The sequence below is a fragment of the Engystomops pustulosus genome, chromosome 3 (genome assembly GCF_040894005.1).
Source record: "Engystomops pustulosus chromosome 3, aEngPut4.maternal, whole genome shotgun sequence".
NCBI lineage: Eukaryota > Metazoa > Chordata > Amphibia > Anura > Leptodactylidae > Engystomops > Engystomops pustulosus.
The window spans coordinates 93,355,140-93,368,053 of NC_092413.1; the positions used below are offsets into that span (position 1 = coordinate 93,355,140).

Consider the following 12,914-nt stretch of genomic DNA (forward strand, 5'->3'; position numbering starts at 1 on the left):
TTATATGCGCATTGGAGACATAGATGGAGCTGAAAGCAGGGCAGGGGGCCACATAATGTCTTTGGGCCCAGTGCCATTGTCTCCTTTGCACCCTTTGTAGCTCTTCCTCTGTGTTTAGCAGCAGTGTTAGTAACTTCAGTGCTCTCCAGATATAGTCTCTCTACTTCTGGTCATAGGCTTATTTCCCTTGTCATTGCCTGCAGACATTGCACTTACAACTTGAAACATTCTAATCAATGAGGTTTGTCCTATTTCTTACTTCTTAGAGTGGCAGAGAAGGCCTGCTGAAGACTGGGAGGGCTTATAGAATAGAGGATATAAAGATAATAAAATATCTTTGCTTTTTATTTAGACCCAAGCAGTTATACTTCTAAATATTTTTTAAAAAATATTTAAAGTAAAGTGTAAAAAGAGGTTTGTCCTATTTCTTACTTCTTAGAGTGGCAGAGAAGGCCTGCTGAAGACTGGGAGGGCTTATAGAATAGAGGACACTTTTGGCAAGCTTTGTGTATCTTTCCAGTTTCCTCATCAAGAATAACTGAAAGGTGACCTCTAGTTCAGCAGGTTGTAGGCTTCCATGAAGTGAAAGGACCTCCCTGGTAAAGAGCAAATCTATCTATCTATCTATCTATCTATCTTCAATATAGTAGCAAATCTATCTTCAGTATAGTAGCAAATCTATATTTAATATAGTAGCAAATCTATCTTCAATATATATATATAGATAGATTTGCTACTATATATTCAATATAGTAGTCACTACAACGCATTTGTATCAATGAACTAGTTCTCTCCTAGAACTAGTCCTCCTCAGTATCAGCCTAGTCCACAGAATGACTGGCTGTGATTTCAAAAAGCAACAGGTATTGTTTAACCACAAAATAATGGTTCTTTATAGTTCTTTACAGTGTCAGTACAATGATTTATAGCATCAGCAGTCATAGGTCATCGAAAGTCTAGTCTTAAAGAGCTTATTATTTCATCAAAAATCCTGTCCATAGATAGAGCCAAGGAAATGTAGAAGTCTCAGTCATGTGTAAGCAACACACAAAGTCCCTGTTTTCTTAGCAAGCACTGCAGAATAGCAATTGTCCATTCACATCACATACCACATCCTCTGCATTTTTCCCTGATAATATATGTACAGTTCTTAACTCCAAGGCTGCTTGAAAACACTGCAGCACGTTGCAAAGTAACACCTATCACAACAGCAACCATTCTTAGAAACGATAATGAATAAATGACGGGAAATGTGATGTGCAATGCAATAAGTACCGTAAGTTCAGCAGATTGCCTTTTCCAAGCAAAATATGATTTAACCCTTGTTACCTGGTAGAACAGTTATTTCATGTCAGAATCATAGCTATGATCCAGCACTTGGCCTTTCTGGACTGGCCGTACAATATAATTTATTGTAAGTTATTATTATACCATATTTTTAGTGAGAGAAGCAGGCCTTTTACTAGCACTATAAATGCTGTTTACCTAGGTATTCTGCTGTAAATCTCTTGCTTCTATGATTTGCAAGAGGTGTCTCTTATTAAATGCACATCTGAAAAGGTTGAAAACACAGATACGGCAAATGATGACATGTTTTACACATTATTTGCAGTGTGGGAATAGACTAAACATTAGGGCCAGCTGTTATCCCATCACGCAATAGGTTACCTTGAATATGTAGACCCACCTTATCACATACTATGTACCGCTGTATATATTCACAACATACGAATGTATATATATATATATATATACACACACACACACAGATAAGCCATATACACTCAGTGGCCAGTACCTGTTGTACTCTAATGCTATGCAGTCCCTTGTAGATTCACACACTGCAGCAATCTCCCAGCAAGCTCTGCATTGCATGAGGGGGTTGAGTTTTGTATTGCTGTCTAGGCCACAAAGGATTCATTCTTATTTTTACTATTTGACTTCACTCAGCAGTCACTTTTTTCATAGAAACAGAATATTTGGAAGAAAAGATATAAAGATAATAAAATATGTTTGCTTTTTATTTAGACCCAAGCAGTTATACTTATAAATATAATTTTTTTAATATTTACAGTAAAGTATAATCTAGGGCTACAATATGGAATATGTCATTATAAGTCTTGTAATATATGTTGCAACAAGTAATAATATAAAGAATTAGAAAGCAGCATCTTTGATTGGCTATCATTATTCTTTTACATCAGGATATATGAGGATGAAATACACAATATATAGATAGAGGTAACAACATGGTTAGAATACAGTATCTTCCACAAATCTACATAAAAATCATCCAAGATGTACTATCTGTATGACTGCTATCTGGCATTAAGTTATCTAGTACATGTTTACTGTCATATTCAGACGTGACCACTCAGCATTATAAAAATAGAGCTGTTATCTGTATAAAATAGGCTGACTGGCAAACCAAGTCATTCTGGACATAAGATTAATCGTTCTCCTATTAGCCATACACATAACTTAATTCTTACCAGGTACGTAGTTGTGAGTATATACCATATGCTTTGGTTGAAATATTGGTGAAATACATCTGTGTTGTTTTATGATTATGATAAATATTTGTCATTTTTGTTTTACAATCTACACACAAACACATCTCCCATTAAGGCGAATCAGACCTGCCATAGAGGCAACATAAAGCTGTTACCATGGAAATATAATTGTATCATCACATCACAAGACCAAAGCAACATGTAAAATAACTAATAACAATGCTAATGAAATCCACTGGCTGCTGAAGTCTGATCTGTTCCCGTTGCTAGGCTCATATGGAAATGTGAAGTGCTACCTACCTCAACCATTAAACAAGACATTTAACCATAGTTGCAGCTCTGTGACCTCCGATTGCCTTGAAATGTGTGACCGATGCTGCTTGTACATGTAGACTTGTGCTGCAGAGTCCAGCAACAGCATCCAGGATAAGATGTGGAAATGATTCAATAGTCATTGGAAGGAGGGGGTTAATCAGAAAGGGTAGCTGAGTGCCCCAGCCTGTGGTGGATGTGGGGGTTCTACTTTAGTTTGAGGCTGCTGCAGTGTGAGTAACTCTAGGACTGTGTGTTACAGCTGGGAGGTGCTGGAGTCAGTTGCCACTGGCAGAAAGCAGCAGACCAATAAGCTTGAACACTGTCAGCTCCCAGCACTGAGCTCCCCTTTCTGCGCTTGTTTCCTCATTTCCAAAGTGACGTCAAACAGCTTGGAGTTTTTCCTCTTCTCCCTTGCTGCATGCACAATTCATTGAGCAGAGTGGCTATGAGAGGAATGTGCGTTCACTTCTGCATCGCAAAAGGTGTTCTACACATACCTTACCATCACACGCATTGTGCGCTGCCTGCTTCACAGACCTTGCAGAGCCAGCCATTTTATGGTCTATGTCCTGCCTTATCAATGCTTTCAAATTCTTTTATTCCGTGACTTGTTTTTGTACTTGGTAAATGTTAGAAACAAACTGTCACCTCTTCTCTTCCATGGGTGACAGCTAAATTTAGAACTAGTATTAATGTTCCATGCTGAGTACTGGGAAGCAGGGAAAAAAATCAGAAAGTGTAAAATAAACAAAAAAAAAAAACATATTTTATTGGCGGATCTGTTTTTAAACCTTTTACTGAGCACTCCAATAGACACTTCACCTTTATTCTTTGGGCAGGCATAATCAGCCTCGAATTTAGACATGAATTAGGTATGGGTTATAGTGTATGCAGCACTTTCCCACTAAGTTAGCCTAGACATATTGCTCTCTCTGAATTAATTCTAACATATACAGTGTCCCTCCCTTTAATTAAAAACACAGGGGCACATTTATCATGAATAGTGCAAACTGCACTATGTGCAGTTTGCCTGTGTAGTGTGCAGAGGGCGCCAGATTCATGATTTGTGGTGCCTGTTCTTCATTAATCTGGAATCTAAGTACGTGTGGAGAGAGGGGGCTCCCTCCCGCACCTCCTGACACCCCGCAATGCGATTGCGGGGTGCCGTCTTCTCAGCCGCACAGCCGGGGAACTAATGAAAGTTACATGGTTATTGCAGTGCATTAGTATGAACTAGTGATCAGATGTGTAGTTCATATGATAGCAATGTAAAAACAAAAAAAATATTTAAAACATTTTTTTTTAAAAACACAGCATACTAGGTATGACCGAGTCCCAAAATTCGCAATCTATAACACATAAAAAATGTAATAAAAACTGATCTAAAGAACGCACAGTCCTGAAAATGGTAGCAATTAAAACGTCAGCTCGTTTCAGAAAAAAATGACAACTTAGCCAACTCCCTACTCCTATATACACTCACCGGCCACTTTATTAGGTACACCATGCTAGTAACGGGTTGGACCCCCTTTTGCCTTCAGAACTGCCTCAATTCTTCGTGGCGTAGATTCAACAAGGTGCTGGAAGCATCCCTCAGAGATTTTGGTCCATATTGACATGATGGCATCACACAGTTGACGCAGATTTGTCGGCTGCACATCCATGATGTGAATCTCCCTTTCCACCACATCCCAAAGATGCTCTATTGGATTGAGATCTGGTGACTGTGGAGGCCATTTGAGTACAGTGAACTCATTGTCATGTTCAAGAAACCAGTCTGAGATGATTCCAGCTTTATGACATGGTGCATTATCCTGCTGAAAGTAGCCGTCAGATGTTGGGTACATTGTGGTCATAAAAGGATGGACATGGTCAGCAACAATACTCAGGTAGGCTGTGGCATTGCAATGATGCTCAATTGGTAACAAGGGGCCCAAAGAGTGCCAAAAAAATATTCCCCACACCATGACACCACCACCACCAGCCTGAACCGTTGATACAAGGCAGGATGGATCCATGCTTTCATGTTGTTGACGCCAAATTCTGACCCTACCATCCGAATGTCGCAGCAGAAATCGAGACTCATCAGACCAGGCAACGTTTTTCCAATCTTCTACTGTCCAATTTCGATGAGCTTGTGCAAATTTTAGCCTCAGTTTCTTGTTCTTAGCTGAAAGGAGTGGCACTCGGTGTGGTCTTCTGCTGCTGTAGCCCATCTGCCTCAAAGTTCGATGTACTGTGTGTTCAGAGATGCTATTCTGCCTACCATGGTTGTAACGGGTGGCGATTTGAGTCACTGTTGCCTTTCTATCAGCTCGAACCAGTCTGCCCATTCTCCTCTGACTTCTGGCATCAACAAGGCATTTCCGCCCACAGAACTGCCGCTCACGGGATGTTTTTTCTTTTTCGGACCATTCTCTGTAAACCCTAGAGATGGTTGTGCGTGAAAATCCCAGTAGGTCAGCAGTTTCTGAAATACTCAGACCAGCCTTTCTGGCACCAACAACCATGCCACATTCAAAGGCACTCAAATCACCTCTTTTCCCCATACTGATGCTCGGTTTGAATTGCAGGAGATTGTCTTGACCATGTCTACATGCCTAAATGCACTGAGTTGCCGCCATGTGATTGGCTGACTAGAAATTAAGTGTTAACGAGCAGTTGGACCGGTGTACCTAATAAAGTGGCCGGTGAGTGTATATTGGAGATGGTTTTTGGAGTGTACAGTGAAAGACGTAAAAACAGAGCTCACAAGAAGATGGCCCAAATGTGTGTTCTTGTCAATTTTACTGCAATTTGAATTGTATTACCACTTCCCAGTACAAGCGATGGAATATAAAATACAACCACTAGGAAGCACAATTTGTTACACAGAAAATAAGCACTCACACTGTTCTCTACATGGAAAAATAAAAAAAGTTATTGATTTTTTAAAGTAAGGAGCTATAAACATAAAGTAAAATGGAAAAAGCCCATCAGTGGCAAGAGGTTAATATGCCCTCTATACCACATGATAAAAAGTCTACAAACTCTCTGGGATAAGGGTTTGTTGTAGCAAACCAAAGGCTCCACTCATGATTACATATTTTGGTAATATTAGGGCACATTTACTAAGGGTCCGAACACCGCATTTTCATGGGATTTCCCGACTTTTTACCGTTTTTCCCTGAACTGCCCCGGGTTTTGGCACACGCGATCGGATTGGGGGGCGTGGACGTCAGACAACCCGACTGATTCGGACAAACCGCGGAATTTTAAAACGAAATTGTGTCTCAAGATCAGCACTCACATGCACCGGGAAGAAGAAGGTGAACTCCGGTCGACCTCAGCGGGGGGAAGCGACACATGCAGGAAATTGGACGCACGATCTTAGTGAATCGTGGCAGACTCGAATCCTCGTCAGACATTCTGGATCGGCGGCATCAATGGGAAGTAAATGTGCTCCATTATGTTTTCAACACATTAACTGAAAGTGAAGGAGAAGCAATCTTACCTCAACATGCAATTGCAGGTGGAGCCTTTGGATTGTGTTTCAAAACGCAACCCCAGCCCTAGGAGCTCTACAAACACATCATGGCACCTGAAAACTTTTCTGCCCTACAAAAGCTAAATGGAGCTCCTTCCCTTCTGTGCCTCGCCATGTGCCCTAACAGCGGGTTACATCCACATATAGGGTATCCTCTTACTTGGAACAGGGACGAATTTGACATGCTTGTGCAGCGCTGCGTAATCTGTGTGCGCTATATAAATAAAGAATTATTATTATTATTATTGGAAGATACTGCACAATATATTCCTAGATGCATTTTCTACTTTTATTCAGTTTATGTGGGTACATTTTGCAGCTAAATGAATGGATTAATGATAAATATTAGTGAATTCTAAATCAAACCTTCATTTTGCTTGAATTTCTGTAAAATACATAAAGGGTTAACAAGTTTCCTACCTACCTTTATTAAAAGTTTGAGAATGCTGTTCGATTTGTGATCTTTCTAGCCTCATAATAAAACAAAAGGACATTTCTAAAATGATGGCAACACAAAGCTAAGATATAGGAAATGTTATTTAGTCTTACTACCCAAGTTAGTTACTTGGGTTTGAAAAGCAGAACATTTTGAAGTTTGAAAATAGCAAAGTTTTTCAAAATGTTAACCAAATTCACCTTTTTTTCATAAATATATTCAAAATATATCAACCAAAATTTCCCACTGACTTGAAGTACAAAATGTCACGGAAAAACAAACTCAAAACCAGTCGGCTCAGTTAAAGCCTTCTAAAGTTATAACCGGATAAAGTGACACATGGTGGTTTTGATAAATAGGCCTTGGTCATCATGGCGTAAATGAGCTTGGTCACTAAGGGGTTAATTACTATTCTGTGTCGCTGAAAGAAGTACCAATGTGCCCCCTCTACTAGATACTGTTATTTATAAAATAATAAAAACACTTATCACATATACACAAGTATAAGCTGACCCGAATATAAAACGAGGCACCTAATTTTACCAAGAAAACTGGGAAAACGTATTGATTAGAATATAAGCCTAGGGGGGAATGCATTGGTCACAGCCTGCTCCACTAATTGAATGCCCAGTAGCTTCTCCCACTAATGAAATGCCAAGCAGTCTCCCCCAAGGAAATGCCCTGTAGCCTCTCCCAGTTGTACCCCCTCCTATGGTTGTCCAGCACAAGGCCCCCCAGTATATAGGTATCCAGCACACTTCTTTCCCAGTGTATAGCTGTACACTGCCCCCACTCCAGTATATAGGTAGCTCAGCACACTGCCACTCACAGTATATAGGTATCCAGCACACTGCCCTGCAGTATATAGGTAGCTAGCACACTGTCCCAACAGGATACAGGTATCCAGCACACTGTCCCTCACCCCTGGTGCTGAAGAAGAGGGAAAAAGAGGAGCTGCGGGAAGCACTGAGTTTTAATTTTTACGTGCTGTGGGCAGTGTGCTGTTACCGGCGCCCAGGTTCCCACCACTGAGAGGCACCAAAGGCCGTCGCCCTCTCCACCTGATGGAAGAAACATGGGCCATAAATAGAAAATATAAGAAGATTACCACAGTTATGGTGCCTGTATGTATGTACATAAGTGTTCCTGGTTTATCATGCTTGATTTTTATATGCTATATTTCCTTTAAAGTGAATCTACCACCAGAATCAAGGATTGTACACCAAGCACGCTGACATACTGCTTTGTGTGCCACCTCTGGCAGGATCCGCTCTTCTTTAAGATTCTTATGCCTTTGTTTTTAAGGCTTTGAAAATTATGAAAATGAGCCTGATGGGTTCCAGGCTCCATTAACATACATTTTAAAAGTCTTTTTAAAAAAAAACAAAACAAAATGGATATTAGAAGCTAAAAGAAGAGCGGATTCTGCCAGAGGGGGTACACACCAGTATGTCAGTGTGTTTGGTTTACAATCCTTCATCCTGGTGGTAGATGTCCTTTAAACTGCCAATACAAGGGAAAAGGTTGGTCTGTGTAGTCGGTCCCTGCTCTGACTAATAAAGGGGTTGTCCAGCTCAATTATATTGCTGCTTGCAATCGTACAACACAACCATCAGAACTGCAGCTCCTGGAGACCTGAGTGGAAAGAAAGGGAATATTTGTTCAGAAGATGACTTTTAGCATTGCTGGGTTTTTATTTATGCACGCCCAGCTCCCCCTGTAATCCTACCTCCTGCTCCCTTCCGCGGAGCTAGGAGCTCGAGCATGGAGAGAGCAGGGTGTGTGCTCTCTCCTAGCTCCTCGGCCGGGAGAATGAGGTAGGATTGGTAGGATTGCAGCGGGGAAGGGGGGGTGATGTGGGGGGACGTGAATAAATTAAAACCTGGCAATGCTGAGAGCCAGTCAAACTCAAAAACAGTTCAAATTAGTGCATAAAGAAACAAGCATGTAATGCTGAAAATCTTCCATCAGTCAAACTGATGTAGATGTGCGTTAAGTTTAGATCTTTAGTTATTCCATTACAGGCAAAATCTAAAATCACCGTACATGATAACGTGTCTGCACATGAAGTGTGAAACACCACAGGAATATTATTTTTAGGGAAGAAGCATTCACTACACATACATAAAAAGGAGTTGATCGGTTCTGCTCAAATGTGAAATATATTTCTGGTGGATAACCTATACATGTGATTAAGGTTTCTACAGAATGGTTTAGAGCAGTGGTTCTCAACCTGTGGGTCAGGACCCCAGCAGGGGTCGAACGACCAAAACCAGGGGTCGCCTAAAGCCATCGGAGCCGAACTTTTACTGTGTTTTTACTGCGAGTTGCATGGTTTGGGGTCACCACAGCATGAGGAACTGTATTGCGGGGGTCACAGCATTCGAAAGGTTGAGAACCACTGGTTTAGAGGATTTGGAAAACTTTTGGATAAGTGGTATGAAAAAAAACTAAATATGTAACAAAAATAGCATTAGGCTATGAATAAGGCTACGTATTTCCCACAAAAAGATAAGGTAATTAATGTTAGTGGGACTATTTCTGTGTGGACCTGCTACTTTTCTCCAGCACATCCTTAATAGATATCCTAGTCTAAGTCTTGGATTTCATCATTGGTTCTTGTAGTAGCATACTGTACATTTTGGATTTGCAATATGCAAATCCCTCATGTGGTAACGTGCCCTGGCAATCTTGAGATCAGACTTTATATAGCACATCTACCGGTACTTTCTTGAGTACTCTTGAATAAGGCACGTAGGCCTAAAAAAAGAATGCAGACTTCCTTATCTTACCATTTATCTACCTTTTAATAAGCTTCTTACTTGACATTTATGTTTACATTTTATGAATTTATTTAGTGTACTCATGGATGACTTTTCTGAAGCCTTATCTCAATAACCTTGTCTGCCACAGAACATTAACAATTTCAGTAAATTCTTACCCTCTTTATTGTGCAGCTGTGGATATGTTTGTGCAGTTTGTAATGCCTTTTGTATGCTTCAAAATGATTTTAAATTTACGATTTTAAGTTCTAGCACATTTTATTGTACAGTAGATGCACATAGCTGATAAAGTTTTCAGTATTTGGCAGGATACTGATAGAAAGAGACATTATATATCTCGTCCTATATATATGCCTCTGCTACCAGACTTCTTTTTTTATTGACTGAATCTATTTGTTGTAATACTAGGACTCTAGAAAGTTCCTTTTTATGAAGTCTTTTGTTCTATTTTGCTACTTACTTTATTCAGCTTTTTCCTGAAAAGCAAGGCAACACAATATATTGTATATTGGTTCTCAGTGTCTGAGACCACATGGAACAGTGAGTATTCAACACCTGTTCACACATTGTGAGCCTTTTTTCCTGTTCACAAGGTGCAGGGTTGCATGGCGTCCGCTGCTTCTGTTGTGCGGTGCTGGTGGGGACCTGGGACCTGGAGCCATGGGGGCTATGCCTGCCAATATCGGCGCTAGGGGGCAATCGGGTCTTGGTCCCTGCCGGCGCTGTGCTGCTGCGGTGGCGGACGCCATGTGATGTCGCAAACAACAGCGTAGGGACCCACCATAAAGAGGTCACCATGAAGTGGTTGGTGGGCTTATACTATTTGATCAAAATATAACTAAGAACCTTGAGTTCGTTATATTATGTAGCCTAGCGGCAGTAGATCGTTGTGTAATGTGTGGATGTGCGGTCCAGTTCTTTTTCTCACACCATGTGAGCATTGTATATTGGTTGTCCTGTAGTGAAAAAGGACCAAATTACAATGATGGTTGTGAGGAGAATGACTGTGTGTGCGCCCACGGACATTTGTTACATTTTATTATCTGTGAAGTAGACACAGTAAAGCAATAGGTATAGTTAAGGAAGCCTTTAATAAAAATATATATACCAGCTTTATCTTCCGTCAGACTTCCACAATTGGAGAAGGCCTCCGTTTCTTATCAGCTTGGATCTTGGTGCGGGCGGACGCCCGAATAAGAGACTGATGTGTCTGCTACCAGATGGATTTGAGATCTTGAATCAAATCTTCCACCACAGGAACATCCGAAGGAAAAGACAGAGGTAGATGTGAGACAATAAAGAAGGGAGCAGTCCTGGCACACTCAGAGTCCAAGGAATATGAGAATTCTGCCCAAGATAGGAGAGTAGACCAGTTGTCTTGCCAAGTGGAGACAAAGTGCCGTAGGTAGCAGGCCAGAGTCTGGTGAGTCTCTCCACTTTTCCATTAGATGGTGGATGATATGTGGAAGAAAAATTCAGCTTTACTTGTAGTTGGTTAAACAATGACACCCAGAACTTGGAAACAAACTGGACCCCATGATCTGAGATTATATGCTAAGGAAGTCTATGAAGCCGAAAGATGTAGAGGAATAATAGGCAGGCAAGGTGTGGAGCTGACAGCAGAGGAACAAAGTGGGACATCTCGGAGAACCGGTCTGTTACCACCCAGATTACTGGAAGAAGTTGGAAGGTTCGCAATAAAGGTCCGTAATAAAGTCTGGAGTGTCTGGGAAGGCTGGGGGCAATCACTTCAACAGGAACCGCTGTGGGAAGAGAGGTGTAGAAACCACGGGTGTACCCGCGATCCGCGACATGGATCGCGGGAGAAAAACTGGAGCCAAGAGGGATAGACGTCAGATCCTAGCTTGTGCAGTTCGCTGCTCCTCTGAGTGCTCAAAGAAGCGGATGTGAATCCGAGTAGCCAGAGAGATGAGACCACTCAGAGAAGACGGCAGGTCTTGTGCAGACAGTGCATCTTTAATCTGCCCAGAAAGTCTCTTTTTAAGGGTAGAGACCAAGGCCGCTTCATTACAGGCTAGCTCAGAAGCTAGGGTACGGAACTGAACTGTATAGTCAAGAAAGATAAGTCCGCTTGTGATCGGGTCTTTCCTGTCCCAAAGGGGAATAGACCATGCCAGGGCCTTCCCGGAAAGGAGTCTGATGATGAAAGCCACTTTAGACTGCTCTGTGATGAACTGCTTAGGCATAAGTTTGATGTGCAAAGAGCAAGGGACGTTAGAGCCTCTGCATTACTTTGCGTCCCTCTCATACTTTGAAGTCATGGAAAGTCTCAGCCTACATTTTGCGAAAGGTAGACAAACCGGAGTAGCAGGAGGATCTGCAGGAACTTAACGCTGCTGAGTAGCCAACAATTGCTGCAATATAGCGGTGACTTGTCTGAATTGCTGGCCCTGCACAATCTGCTGGGCCACGATGTTGTCAAGATCATCCAGTTCAGGTAGAGGAACCTTGGAGGGATCCATGGCCTGATCTTACTGTCTGGATTCAGGGGTAGTGGACCCGCTGTACCACTACAAGCAATGATGTAAGCCAACACCTGGAAGCGCAGTCTAAGTGGCACCCGTTTTTTACCAGAGCCTGCTGCAAAGTGGGTTGGACTTGCTGCGGCGGGATACTACCAGATCGCTCCACAGGCACGACTTTGCTCGCGGTGGCAGCCAAGGCGAGGTACAGAGTCGGGAGGCAGAATCATGGTCGGGGACAGGCAGAAGGTCAAGACAGGCAGCACGGGATTGAGGTCATAAGCAAGGAGGTCCAGGGGAACAGAGGAGGGCACAGATGTTCCTGCGACCCGGAACATGGGTTGCAGATGCACCCATGACAACTAGGCAATAAATTATGCAAATATCATCAATTTACAAAGTGCAAGTATAAGGGTATGGTTTTTTTTCTCATAATCTCTTTTTTAACCACTTAAAAATAGTATATAAAAATAGGAAAATGTGTTTTTATTCACAATTTTCATCTTTTTCCCTTTCATCTTTTTGCATCAACTAACCACAAATAAAAATAGTCTAATGTGTCCTGAAAAAAAATATAATACATGTATATTGAACTGGAAATGTGCTAGTTATTTACTATTACATAAGACCATTGCTAAACCATTTCGGTAATGAAGTGACATGGTTGCACTCATTCAAACAATAAAGTGTTTATATCATAAACAACAGTCTGGAGAAAAATAAACTACAATATTGAAAAGAAGCAGAGAATCCATTGGAGGCTGTTATCAGCTGCATTTCTTACATATCATGTTATTACTGCTTCCCCAGAAGTTGTTTATCAGATCACAATGTGTGGGCCTTAAACTTTTAATCTAA

General features: G+C 41.4%; 1 protein-coding gene across 1 annotated transcript in view; it reads right to left on the reverse strand.

Annotated features, from left to right (window-relative positions):
* The window catches only part of PDE7B (phosphodiesterase 7B), a 251,962-nt gene extending 248,864 nt beyond the window's left edge, over positions 1–3,098 (reverse strand). Inside the window, exon 1 of the mRNA XM_072141469.1 lies at positions 2,814–3,098. Coding sequence (XP_071997570.1) covers positions 2,814–2,834 — 21 coding nt within the window. The 5' untranslated portion in view covers positions 2,835–3,098. The remainder of the gene's footprint in view (positions 1–2,813) is intronic.
* Positions 3,099–12,914: the final 9,816 nt, after the last annotated feature.